We start from the raw sequence: 13,602 nt of genomic DNA, 5'->3' as shown, positions 1-13,602 counted from the left end.
TCTGCACTTGCTCCCTTTCCAGTCACTTCACTCACTTCCCACATACGACTAGCAGTCCTCTATCTGTTGCCCTAGTGGTGGTGCCCAGATTGGGTGGGCCTGCATGTGTTCTTGGTCCATGGGGCCCTCTAAATGGACTCTCCTGAGATGGGCAGTTTCTTCCACCACCCAACCCCCCATTACTTCTCACAGCCAGAAGCTGTGAGGCTTTATTTTCCCAGTGTTGGAACCCTGGGCTGTGGTCTGGCTTGGGGCTGAGACTGCTCCCTAGGTGTCCCTCCCAGCTTCTATCTGCAACATGTGAATACAGGACTGCTTGTTCTGCTGGCCGCCGCTGCCACCACCACCACACTGTGTCCTCTCTGCCCCTTCTACCCATCTGGATGAATATTTCTTCTTTAAATCCTTGGTTGTGGGACTTCCATACAGTTCGATTTTCTGGCAGTTCTGGTTTTTTGTTTTGAGGTTAGTTGTGATCCTTCTTATGGTTGTGCGAGGAGGCAAAGCATTATTTACCTATGCCTTCATCTTGGCCTGAAGTCCCCTCTTTGCTTTGCTTTTAATGTTCCCTTCTACTCTTTTCTATTTTTTAGGCCATACAAGCATCACAATCCTGTAATCCTTCCCTAATCACTGCAACTGGAAGGAATCTCTTCCTCCTAAAAAGTTCTATAGGCCACTCTGATCTCTGTCACCCACTAGGTACAAATCAGAGGTGCCCTATAGTTATTTGTATTTAACTGACCCTGTTAGGTCCTTATCGGATCCTGTAACTGACAAAGCAGAGACCAAGTCACTGAATAAGAGACATAAATAAGGCTAAATCCTGGCCAGCCTCTATCTTTCTCTTAAGAAATACTCAGCGATGCAGCTTTACACCCCTTGAGTACAGTTCAGTATCCTCTTCTTCAGCTAACTCCATTCTATCCAACTAAAATTAAGGGAGGCAGCCATTTTATCTGTGATTTCCATGAGGGCCACTTGTTACTTGTAACATTTGCCACAATCTAAGTGTCAGTAGAGCAACGGTTATATGAAGGTAACAAGCTCCAAAAGATGAGATAGAAGGGCATATGGCTGAAGATAAAGGACAATACGGCAGTGACCAACTCCAGTTTTAGAGTTCAGTAACAAATCTTGGCTCTATCAATTACCAGTTATGGGACCTCTCTGAACTTCAGGGTCATGTGAAAATGGGAATAAAGCCTACATCATAATAACTAAAAATAACAGATGAAAAGTTTTTAGCAAAATGTCTACTATAAACACTCTCAATATTAGGGAAAACCCCGTTTTGCAAGATTTTCCCCTGTTCTTAAGATATCCATTGCTGGCTTGGGGTTATATTAGCCTCTGTGGGCCAGTTCCCTTCACCTAGACACTAAATCTGTTGAAGTACAAAGAATTCTGGATTATGAGGCTCAAATCCTTAGCCTTACCCCTCAAGAGTGATGTGGCCTTTGCAAATTTCCTTATCTTTAAGATGAAGAGTAGCCAGCTTTTCTGACAATAGTAGTACTGGCTCAAATGGACAAAGCATGAGGGACTGGCAGGTGGTTAAGACAGTACACAGGCTTGTCATCATCACTGATAGAAAAGTGCTCGGACTAGGACATTCTCTGGAAACAGGCCTAGGCACACTACTCCAGGACCACAAATTGGTCCACAGAGGCTAAAAAAGAATCTAGGTCCTCCATTACCCAAGAGTCACAACAGTCAATTAACAAGCAAGGCACCACAGTACCACCTAGTGGCCATAACACTCCTCTTCTCCCTCCCTGCCAGGTGTTAAGGAAAGGCTCCCAGAGGTTCAGAACTCTTTGGTCACCTATTTCAAAAGCTGATCAGTCAAGAGTTGGAGAGAAACCAACACAGCCCCTCTCTTTCTTTTTTAATATTAACAAACACAAGCAGCAGAGAGGGCCAGCTGCTCTCTGCTGTTTCCCAAGGGAAAGCCAAAGCACAAAGCTATGCCTCCGGCCTTCCTCTAACTGCAGGGCCTGCCTAGCTCCTCCTGAGGCAGAGATTTGTTTCAGCCCAGCTTTCCTCATCCCAATTCCCCAATCAAGATGCGAGGCACATGGCTGCTGGCGGTGGGAGGAATATTGTAGTTCCAGTCTCTACTCCTTTAAGTCTGAGCCAGAATGGTGGTTACTCATCTTCTGCAACTAGCCTCTCCCTGGCCCTGGCCCAGAAGCCAGGAGGGTCTTCAACCACACCTAGAGGAGCAGGCAGTACGACTTCAGTCATCTTCAGATGACTCCTCTTCTGCCTCTTTTAACCACTGGATGAACCTCTGCAGCTGTAAGAAAGCATAGTGGTGAGCTACTGAGGAGAAGCACATAATCCTCCTGTTCTCTTTAGTGGATAAACAGCTCAAACAACCAGAGTCCCAGGGACCAACCACCCTGTGGGCCAATGGCCAGGGAATCAGACAACCTCCATGGTGAGACGGCAGACTCACCTGTTGGTTCTTGCGCAACTGCCAGCCTTTGTCAGTTGTATCCCTTTGGTTGTACCAGGTCAGGATTGTTTCCTCAGCCAGGATATCCAGCTGGTAAAAAGCCATCAATACCTGCAGAAGGCCAGCAGAGATCTCAGGGACCATGCAGAGTCCAGCAAGATATAAAGGATAAAAGAAGAGGAGGCAAGATCTCAGCACCTCTCTCTACCAGGTCTTCAGCTTCATTCTACACACTGAGCAGCCTCATCCAGAACAGACAAGAGTCAGCTGTTCACTGTGGTACTGGGACAGGTATAACTTCTGGAACTATTGCTGGGTAGTGCTTTGCACATTTTCAGGGCAACTTCCAAATAAATGGCTGCCTTCCTAGCCGGGTTCCAAGCTGTACTATCCCAGTAACACCAGGGGCAGATAGTGCTGTTAACAATACTGGATTCATGTCACTCTCTGTTTTGTGTCTCCATCAACATCACCAAGGTCTGTTTTTCTTTCTTTCTTTTTTTAAAGATTTTATTTATTTTCAGAAAGAGGGAAAGGGAGGGAGAAAGAGAGGGAGAAAAACATTGATGTGTGAGAGTAATATCGGTTGGTTGCCTCTTGCATGCCCCCAACTGGGGACCTACCAAGGCCTGTTTCAAAGCAAATGTAGGACTATGAGGCTTGAGGGGGTAGTCACCTTGGCCATAGAAGTACCAAGAGCTTCATGCTCTAGGAAGAAGTCCTCAATGGCTGCCAGTGCTTCCAAATGATCAGCTGCACGCTTTACATAGTTCCTAAAAACAGGGCTCCAGGTCTTGAGCAACTATGGAAGAAAAGAGAGCTGCAATATATGCTTGAACATGTACCTACACTTAAACAGCAAAGAAAATCAATATTGATAATATGCATCTTTCATGATATAGAAAGACGAGAGAGATGACATAAACCCTGTGGAATCATGTCAGAGGGACTTAGGAATTGATAGCAGTCCAGGTTGGGGAAAAAAGAGGTTCCCCAGGAAGGTTAAAGGGGATCCGATATGCAGGCTGCCTCAGGAATACCTATTCCAAGCCTACAGATTGATCTCATTCTGGGTCAAGTCATTTACACTCAGGGAGTGAGTCTGAAAATCCAGGTCTATTCTGGGCATATCTTTGGGGTCTGGTATGGTCTGAATCCTGGAATCTCAAAAGCCACTTGGTATTGACCTAACTTGATTCCTCTGGACCAGCCAAGGCTGCTATAGAATCCAATCTGCTTCCAGAGATGAAGAGAAAGGAACCACAGTAATACAATATCCCACAAGAAGACCTTCTCCTCCTGATTTCTTTTAAAGTCACCACAACAAGGATGTGTCTCTGCCTCTACCCAACCCTTTGTACCCAGCCCCAATCTTTGCTCACGGGAAGCAGCAGGGCACAGTAGCGATTTGGGTCGAGCTGGGAATCCATCTGTTGCAGGGGGAACTCCAGGACGACATGGCTCAGTACCTGCATCACCTCCTTTAGGCTTATGTTGTAGGCGTACCTGTGGGGAGACTGTGGTGACACCAAGGCCTTCATAGGCCCTTTCAGGTTGCTGTAGGACTGACTTTGGCAGGACACTGGGGAAGAGGATGTCAGGTGGAATACCTGGAGGGGGAGGATTTGGGAAGGAGGAATCTAGGCGGAGGCTAAAACCTAGTGCTCTCCTTGCTTCAAATGCTACTGGTTTGTCAATTGGGATGTCAAGGGAACAGGGATGTCAAGGGAAGAAAAAGAACCTCTATCTGCCTGGGATTACCCCAAAAGGAGAAAATAGGGAGGGGCTGCTCTTACTTGAGAGAGTTGATCTCCAGGACTAGATTGTCACAAGAAATGTTCTCCTCCTTGCCCCGCTGTAGTGTTCCTAGGACTTCATTCTGGAACACTAAAATCAAAGTCACAGTAAGTTCAAGGGCCAACATCACTCCAGAACATACTGTCATCTAGTCTTGACTTTATACCAAAACCTTCCTGAGAGGAACATGAGTCTTTGGTTAGTTAATTCAGATTAAGAGTAAACTGGAGGTTTTCCTCTTTTGTCCCAAGACACCGCTTCCCTGGCAACTCACCTTTGATGTCATCCATCTGTGGGGAGCCTGCCCGGCTATCTAGCTCCTCAGAATCCATACTTCGCTCACTTTCAGTTTCACTCTCCTCTTCCATATCAATTGTGAGTCCTGAGAACCCACAGAGGGTGAGAAAAAAAGAAAAATAAGGAAAGACCCATTGACAGAGAGTCACATATGCCTTGTCTGCATGAATAAAGCAGTGAACAAGTAGTCTGATTGTCCTTCAGAATATTCTGATGTAGACGGGGTGTGTGTGTGTGTATGTGTGTCTGTGTGTGTGTTTGTAATAAGGCCTAGCTCACCCCACAGATTCTGCCGCAGTTCCTCCTCTTCTTCCATGCTCATGTCTGCAGCTTTCCAGAGGTAGCCTTGGCCTGCAACTCCAACTTCTGCTGGATTGTAACCTGGAAAGGCATTGACCTTTGGCAAAGGCCCAGTAGAAGTACCAATCCCTCCAGGGACACACACTGCTTTTTCAATGGGGCAGAGAGACACACAGATGCCCCACACCTGCTGAGCATCACACCTTTCAGCTTCACTTTCTCCTTTTCTTCGTCAGCCCCAGAATCGTCACTAAACTGGCTATCATCCTCATCTTCCTCCACATCTGGAGGGTGCAAAGAGATCACTGAGCCCTCGGGCAGTGTGATGTCTGGGCCCACTACCACCTACGAGAGAAAAAACATGAGGGTGGCACAGATCCATTAGTGTGTTGGGGGGAAGTGCATCCTTTTTAAAATAAGCCAAGTAGAAAGCAAATGAAACCACTGGATTTGGACTCTCAATTCAGGCTGGGTTATAGTTGGATCTAGGTCCCTTCTGGCCTAGCTTGACTGTCACTCAGTTTGGGGCCTGTATGCAGTACGAAACAGGTTCTCACCTGGGAAGTGAGGACGCAGCGCGGCTTCAGTGTAACTCGTTCCTTGACCTCAGCATTATCACAAAGCAGAGACTGATGGATCTGTGCTCCAGCAGCCACTCGAACACCTTGCCACAGGTAGGCCTGGTCCAGCACCACGTTATCACCTGGCTCAGGACAGGAAGGACTCCTGGTCACTCAGGACTCCAAATCCAGACCTGGGCCATTGCTGGAAGACATGGCTGACTGACAACACCACAACTCCCACCCATCTCAAATACTCCATCCCCACCTCACCAGAAACACCTTCTTCCCCTCTAAGCCCAAGCCTGAGAGTAGAACACAGCCAGATCATCCTCCACCAGGTTTATGATAATTACGGACTATCACATAGGACCTAAGAACCTGAGAACCTTCAAGGTTTCTGGGGACCCTTGGAACCCAAGAACCTTATTAGAATCACATCCATATATAGTCCACCTCTTCCTGTATATTTAGAATTAGAATCTTATTGTTGTTCTTTTAAAGGGACAGTTCCATTTAAAGCATCACATTTCTACATCCAAAGTGTGTTCCAAGAGGCTAACCAGGCAATATGGTAGAGCCAAAAGAACACTGGACTTAACAATCAGAATACTCAGATTCAAGTCCCCACACTGGCTCTTATTAGCTATGACCTTGGGCAAGACAGCCTCTTTGAGCCAGTTTATCTATAAACTGGGGATACATAATACCTACCTCACAAGGTTTTAGTGAGGATTAAATGAAATAATATATGCAAAAGGTCTTTGTAAGCTGTAATGCACAGATGTTATTATTGCCTGTTAATTATCCACTTGGTCCTGAGTATGAATATAGGGTACCCTGGAATATGAAGAATCACCCAATAAGAAGCTCACAGGTCACAAATTAAAGCATCACCATTTTTACACCTCTGTTCCCTCCTTTATTAAGGTAGCCATTCTGGTTCCTTATTCTCAAGGACTATCCCTTTGTCTCCTTCTATGAAGACATGGACCTCCCCAGGTTCCTGCTCCTAGGATAGCTGGCTTGACTTTCCCACCTGTGCTCACCAATGTGACAGCCAGGGCCAATGACACTATTGGTGATGGAGCAATTGCTGCCAATGACAGTGCCAGATCCCAGGAGCACATTTTCCTCCAGGATGCTGCCATGGCCCAGGCTGACTTCAGGCCCTCGGTAGATGTTGTGCCGGGAATGAGTGCAGGTCTGGGTTGTGTTGTCAGTGAAGTTCACCTCAGGGGTGAGAGGGTAGACCCATCGGCGGATGACATCAGCGCAGACAGCTGCATACATGTGTAGGTTGGAGACCCGGGCACCATATTCCCTAGTTGTCACATGCATGTGGATCTGGTTCCCAAGGATCTGAATGAGGACAAGGAGAGGGTGGTAGCCCAAGCAAGCAAGAGAGGAAGAACACCTCCAGTTACAACACTTTCCTTACTTTTTTAAGTTACCCTGTGTCTCATTGTCATAGCTTAAGGGCCTAAGACTTTTCTTTATGCACTGCTTCATCCCACCCCAGCTATCTTCCTCCCTCCTAAGGCTCAATAAAACATAAAAGGGGACCAAAAGTTGTCTGCAAGAGACAAAAATCTTAGCCCTCTTTTAAAGGGGCAGTGGGAGTCTTTCTTACCTCCTCATTCACTAACAGGCCTCGCACAAAGTCGTCCCGAGTTTGGTAGTCAAAGTTGTCTGTAAAGAGTTGAGCCACCTGTGGGGGGTGGAGGGGAGTTGGATGGGGCCAAAGTTAAGTGCTATTCTCTGGAAGCAAAGATAAGCCCCCAGAGACCTATGACAGCGGGACATGGGCCAGACTCCCAAAAAGGCTCCTAATATTGGTGCCAAGATGACAGCAAGTATTTGCTGTAGAACAGATAAGAGGGAGAAGAAATATACCCTGGCCTTCTAGGAAGGAGTAACACACCCTCTGAGTTCTAGTCTTTGATATGCAGCCCTGGCTGTGAAGGGCTCACCTGAGGAGAGCAGATGCTGATATGACAATCCAGTAAATCATAGCGAATCTCCACTCCATCTCCACTGCCCTGGAACAAGCTCTGTGGGGAAAGGTTACAGACTTTAACCCAGCTCTCGTGCTGAATCCTGTCACCCCACCTCAGGGAACCCAAATACCCACACACCAGGGGGAAAGAAAAACGCCGAAGGCCTTGGGTCTTCTGAAAATGGAGAACCCTGTTTGTGGCACTATCCACAGCCACTACAACATTGTCCTCATGGCAACGAGTTGGGTGACTCGGGGATGCCTCCTTGAAGATCATTGTCATCACAGATACATTTTTTTCTAGCTTTCTTCTCAATCTATATAAAGGATAGAAGGGAGAGTCTTAGGGTTCTGCTGGTCCCAAACGGTTGTCTCTACTGTTCTCCTATCCTGACCTGTGTTCCTCCAAGGCTTTGGTAATATTGATGTTTGAGATGACATCCCCATACACCAGCAGGAAGTCAGAGCGCACCAAGGCCTTGGCATCAACATCACGAAGAACATCCCCCAGTGATCGATATAGCTCTGATGTAATTATTCGAACCATGTTGAGGGAGGTAGGGCGGCACCACTTGGATTTCCTAAAGGAAGGAGGGTGAAGGAAATGAGTAAATCAGGCACAAAGATCGTGTAGAGCTTCCCTGCTTTTCTCCCCCCTTCAACATTCAAACTCCTTCTCTATGGCTTTTTTGGGTTCCTGCCAGCGTCCTCAACTTCAAAGAAATTTATGAACTATAATTAATGCTTTCAGCATCCTGTGTCACCAGGCTTGTTTTGTGGGTTAGAGAAACATAGTTATTTCCTCTCCATAGCCAGACCCCTGTCCCCAGACATGGATTTGAATTCAAAATCCTGCTGAGACTTAGGGTACACGAAGTTTCCTGGAAACACACTTTTCATGCCACTTTTCTCCATCTAAAATCCAGACCAAATTTAGGAACTGTCTAATGGAGACCATGCTAATATTCAAGTCTTTATTTCTATTTCCTAAGCTTCCATAAATCCTGACATTTACTCTTTTTCAAGAAGATTTCACCAAACATTTGCGAAGTGCTTATTATGTACTAAGCTAGGCACTGGGAATACAAAGATGAGGAATAGCTCAATATTTAGAAGCCTAGTGGAAAAACAAAGATGTTGCTCTTATAACTTCCATATTAGAGCCATTAAATAAGTAAAACTCACTGGGACCAAACTTTATAAGTGAGATTTAGCAAAAATCCAAATGTTATTCTTTAATCTTTGTGTTTCAGCTGCTCACCAATTGGTAAGTGACAAGACTACCCTTAGACTTTATGATGGAATCTACAGAGACACATTTTTCCTGGAATAATTTCCTCTTATTCAGTTATATTCATCTTAAGAAAACTAGGGGGGAAAAAAAGGTGAAACACGGAAAGGTAAGTTGCAGGGTCTTACAGTAAATGTTCCTTGATTTGAGCAGCCTTCCAGCAACAAAAGACAAAGGTTTCTTGTACACCTGTGGCCGTGAGAAATTCCAGAGTGTAGTCGATTAGTGCCACGTTGGCCAGGGGCAAGAGGACCTGGAGGGTAGTAGATGAAAAAATATGAAGTCTTCAGTCTGGTCCTTGTGTACCATTCTCTCCCCTACTGCAACCTCGATTTTCACTCCTATGTCAGTGTTCCCAAACGCTACAGTTTTGTTCTATCTTTCCAACTTAAATTAATCACACTTCTGCATTTGACATACATAGCATGCTCTAAGCATTTGAATCTAAAGTGTTACAAGTCGGATACAGTAAACATAGACAGAATCTACTTGTTTAGCATCAGAGACAGAGCTGCTATAGATTAGGACACCACCTCTGGTAAAGGAGAATACTAGAAATCAGTCATATCTCCAGAAACTTAAGCACCTCTGAGTCCTTTCCCCCTCAAGTTTCCTTCCTAGGAGTCAGGGGCCAGCCAACCTCAATCACCTGTCCAAAATTAACAGCCATTAGGCTTTTTGCTGAGAGTGAGGAGTTAGGGAGAATTTTCCCTGAAATGAATGCAGTTTCCTCTCTGAACTAGAAATGACTGAGTGGCCCAGCAATCCAATCCCCCAGTATCTAGACAAGACAGAGGCTACTGGCTGCCAGCCTCTAGCCCTATCCTTTCCTCCTTTTTAGACAAATGGCACTGGCTGTCATTAAAACCTGGAAGGAAAAAAAGCGCACTGTACCGAGATCCCAAACAGTTGTTACTGTGGACTCAGACCAGTCTGCTCTTTTTTAGGCATATGACCTCCCTTTTGTAGGGAAAAGGAGATGATAGTCCCTTTCACTTAAGGATCTCTTTTACTCCCGCACATTTAAAGGCCTTGCGGGCTACTCTTGGGGAGCTGAATCCCCCGGGGGAAGGCTTTTCACAAGCACTGCTTCTGCACTTTAGCCCTCTGCACGCCTCCCAAACCGGAGATCGACAGCACTACCAAACCTGCCTGCCACTCTCTGGGTCAGGCAGTCATCAGGGTTTAAATTGTCTCCCTTCTTCGTAACTAGATAAACCCGATCTCAGGGAAAAAGGCTGGACACACGCCCTCCCAGAGGACGACTCACTAAGCAGACGAAAGGATAACTAACTCCAGCCCGTCACTCCAAGCCCTCTGGCTACTCTCGCGCACAGCGCTTACCCGAGGCTGGTCCTTGGAGATGGGGAAGAAGCGGCGGTTGAAGCTATCCGCCACCAAAACTGCCTGTAGGGGCGGCGGCGGTTCCTCCTCGGCCCCTCGGGCTCCACCACTGCCGCCACTGGTTCCCGGCCCGCCGACCATGCGCTTGCTGGCCCGACTGGCCACCGCACCAGGTGGTACCGCCACAGAAGTCGCCATCTTCTCTCACGGTCACCACTTCCGCACGTAAACTGACACGGCACGCAGTAGGGAACAAAAAGTACCCAGTACCTAAACGCGAAAGACTATGTGGGAGGGAGGAGACTAGGCGAGATAAGTGCGCATGCGCCTCTCCTTGGTTCCCGCCCAGTCTGAGGGCTCAGTAGGCTGGAGCCAAGCTTCGGACGTGGTTGCTGTGAAGTTGGTGTGTTGAAACTCTGGGGGTGCGGCACGAACTGCAAGTGTTGTAGGCCTTTATCTATACGTGAACAAGCTGAGAATCTTGCGGGATGCTGAGACTTGTGGTCTCTGCGAAGGGGCCAGATCCATTCGGGATTTGTAATCCTCTCTGCCCCCAGCGTGCTAACAATTGTAGTCTTCCGTCATTCTAGTCACCTAGTGTGATCTGGCGCCTGGGGGAGCTTGGAACCAAGTCAGACATCCCCTTCCCTCAGGGAACTCACAGTCTACGTAAATACAAAACGTGGTATGGTAGGCGAGTAGTAATTTTCTTGAGCGCTGATTGTGGCCAGGTACCACGCAAGCCATGCGTTCTTTAGTTTATAACAGTTCTCTGCGAGAACATTTTGTTCATTCAGTATGAAACCGGAAAAGCCGGCGTTTGTGATGCCTGTCATCTACGAGACCCAATAAGCAGAGAGAGGGATTGAATCTTTACGGGCACATTATTCAGATGGGGATCTGAGAAGACAGCGGGTTTGTACCTTAACAGACTGTCTTCAATTCCATTATAAACGACCCTTTTTATAAGGAGAAGAAAAGTATAGGTGAGGGGTTTGGAATTCAGGGAAAAAGTTAATCAGATAAGAGCTGCGGCATTCTTTCATCTGTGTCCTGGGCAGTGGTCCTTGTGCCCTGGGCGGTGGTCATCTCACCCTGGAATACAATGGCTCAGACACCATCTTGATGCCTGCCATCCTCCTGAGGCACAAATGTGGAACTGCTTTTGGTTTCCTGGAGTCATCGTGGGTCATACCTCCAGTTCTTGAAACTATAGCTTTTTAAATACATTGGTTACTGTGCCGGAGCTTGAACTAGAGTAGAAAATTTTTGCAAAGCCCCATGGTGACAGTTACCCCCAAACAAGTCATGTATCGGCCAAGCGTAGGTAGCACCTGTACCTGCAGAATTTTAACCCTCCCCAGCTAGCAACCCAGGATATAGGTTTATACTATATAAGCAGCTTTGTACTGAGGCTCGGGGCTACTCACTTGAATCCCTGCGTGGAGTGAGATTGTGTAGCCGCTGGCCAGCTAATAAAGGCTCTTTAAATTCTAATTTGGTTGTCTCCAACCATTTGGTTCTCGCACTTGGTCCAAACATTTGGAGGCCCCAGCGAGACTCCCAGCCTTGGCTGGGCACAGGTTGTGAGATGGGCCTGCTGCCAGACCCATCTCAGGGGGAGATCTCTGAGAGACGTTCCTCGGCCCCGAGTGGGACACTGGCGGACAGGAGCCCTCCCTATCCTGATTGATTACATAGAGCCATTCGAATTCTTACCGGTAAGGACTCGGAAAGGAATCCTTAGGTTGAAAAAGGGGCACACCAAGGGGGTCTCAAGGGAGGGCCGGACACGGCATTAACCTCCGGAGACCCGGTCCCGGATCACGATGGTGGCCAGTGATCACGGGTTTGTCTGACTTAAGTGTCATCTTGTCTGTTTCATCTGTCTTAAGTGTCGTTTTGTCTATTCTGTATAACATGGGTCTGACCACTTCCTGTGCTACATGTATGCCTTTGCAATGTTTTCTTAAAAACTTCCAGGGTTTTAGGAGGCGGGCTTCATTCTACGGGATGCCAGTGAGCCCAAACCAAAACCCCTCCTTCTCCCAAAACCCCACTGGCTTGATTTCTTTGTTAAAATCTATCTTCTTCATCCACCATAATGCCTCTGTAAAGCAGTGCCGCCTTTGGTGAGCCCCCGGGGCTTCATGCGGTCCCATGTGTCTAGCTGACGTGTGGCAGGATGGTGGCCTCAAGCTCCAGTTCGGAGCAATTTCCTGCACCTTTAGTGGACACTCGGGAGCTTCTGGAAACCCTGAGAGCCCAGTCTAGAGTGAGCAAAGGACAGCGGATAGCCTCGGTGGCAGGTAAATGGCAACCCATTTAGGCGGCGGGCTTGGGCCACTGCCTTTGAGACTTGGTAAAGCTCTTCTAGTTTGGTTCTGGGTTGTGCTGCCTGTAGCCCACGCTGTTCCTCTAATCTCAGAGGCCTAGGGCGGGGTTTGGGTAGAATTTTTTAACCTCTGAGTGAATGTGTGAGTGAATATTATTTCTTCCTTTTGTGTGACTCCACGGACTTCAGTCTACGGAGTCTGAGTGGGCTCTAGCCTCGCAAAAGGATAGGCCGAACAGGGATTTGTTTGGCCACCTTAGGGAGCTCCCAGCCTGTGTTTGTCTGCACCGTGAGGGGGGAATTGCTCCAGTGCCTTGTGTTCCCACCCCTGATTGTAATCTGACACCCTGGAAACATTCTGTAGGTCAAAGTGGCCTGCTTTTAGGGTTGGGTAGTTCCCCCTGGGGGTACTATAAATCTAAATATTATAAGTGTAAAAACGGTATTGCTGCGGAGCCAAAATACAGCAAGCTCGGGGAGGGGGAGGGGGGAACATGAAAACCAAGACTGTCAATATGGGCAGTGCACTTCATTGTCACAGAAAAGCCTAGGACCCTCTGTACTGTCTCCCGCCACCTTGTAGCCCTGGCCAGCCGTTGGCCAACTGGGCAGAGGCATCAAGGACAGACAGTACAGAGGGATCAGGCCCTTTAAAAATTTCCCCAGAGAAATTGCTTGCAGCATTTCTTTCCTCCCCAGGTAACTTCTAGCAATTCAATTTGTATCTGAATACTCCCTGCTGAAGCTGCAAGGAGGGGCAATGTTAAATTTGCCAGCCAGGCAGCCATTTAATTCCCTTGCTACAGGTTACAGAAACAGCAGGATGTCTGTCTCTCCAACACAGAGAGAGGGGGAAAAAGTGACACTTTTAAAACTCAGGTCGCTTTTCTTCAAACAATGGTGCAAGAGGCAGCAGTGGCAGCTTGGCTGCCAATCAACAACACCTCTAAAGCTATAACTAAAGGGCCCTCAATCTCCTCACTGCTTCGGGGGGTGGGGGGCATGCCTATATCTTAAGGAAAAGTGTTGTTACACGTGAATAAAACTAATGTCCATTCTAAACATCCTCTTCAATAGGAAAGGAAAAGAATCAGGTAGGCTGCTATAAAAATATGAAAAAGCAAACATCCTCCCTGTCAGGGAATTGTCTCGGCCTAACAAAAGTTTCCCAGTATAGACCCTGAGTAGAATAACAGGCTGGAGAATAAGGCTCAA

General features: G+C 47.3%; 1 protein-coding gene across 1 annotated transcript; it reads right to left on the bottom strand.

The window, feature by feature from the left end:
• Positions 1 to 1,875: 1,875 nt before the first annotated feature.
• EIF2B5 (eukaryotic translation initiation factor 2B subunit epsilon) lies at positions 1,876 to 10,289 on the bottom strand. Its single transcript, XM_090274636.1, has 16 exons — positions 10,053 to 10,289; positions 8,837 to 8,961; positions 7,813 to 7,998; positions 7,557 to 7,734; positions 7,392 to 7,472; positions 7,052 to 7,129; positions 6,468 to 6,780; positions 5,416 to 5,561; positions 5,062 to 5,203; positions 4,838 to 4,939; positions 4,536 to 4,643; positions 4,261 to 4,351; positions 3,847 to 3,970; positions 3,141 to 3,266; positions 2,465 to 2,575; positions 1,876 to 2,302 (listed from the first exon to the last, which is right to left on the bottom strand). Exons 1-16 carry the CDS (start codon positions 10,248 to 10,250, stop codon positions 2,243 to 2,245), a joined length of 2,169 nt encoding a protein of 722 aa, XP_090130762.1. The 5' UTR covers positions 10,251 to 10,289; the 3' UTR covers positions 1,876 to 2,242.
• Positions 10,290 to 13,602: the final 3,313 nt, after the last annotated feature.

The sequence above is a fragment of the Furipterus horrens genome, unplaced genomic scaffold, assembly GCF_987537825.1.
Source record: "Furipterus horrens unplaced genomic scaffold, mFurHor1.1.pri manual_scaffold_1, whole genome shotgun sequence".
Taxonomy (NCBI): Eukaryota; Metazoa; Chordata; class Mammalia; order Chiroptera; family Furipteridae; genus Furipterus; species Furipterus horrens.
The sequence above is the reverse complement of the archived record's forward strand: the minus strand, read 5'-3'. Positions and strand labels throughout refer to the sequence as shown.

Excerpts from the sequence above, each read along its gene's own strand:
- EIF2B5 (XM_090274636.1), bottom strand. The coding sequence starts at position 10,250 with ATGGCGACTTCTGTGGCGGTACCACCTGGTGCGGTGGCCAGTCGGGCC. Across the intron at positions 6,781-7,051 it reads GCCTGTTAGTGAATGAGGAG|ATCCTTGGGAACCAGATCCA; the intron begins GTAAGAAAGACT and ends GTCCTCATTCAG. Across the intron at positions 4,644-4,837 it reads ACTGCGGCAGAATCTGTGGG|GACTCACAATTGATATGGAA; the intron begins GTGAGCTAGGCC and ends GTGGGTTCTCAG.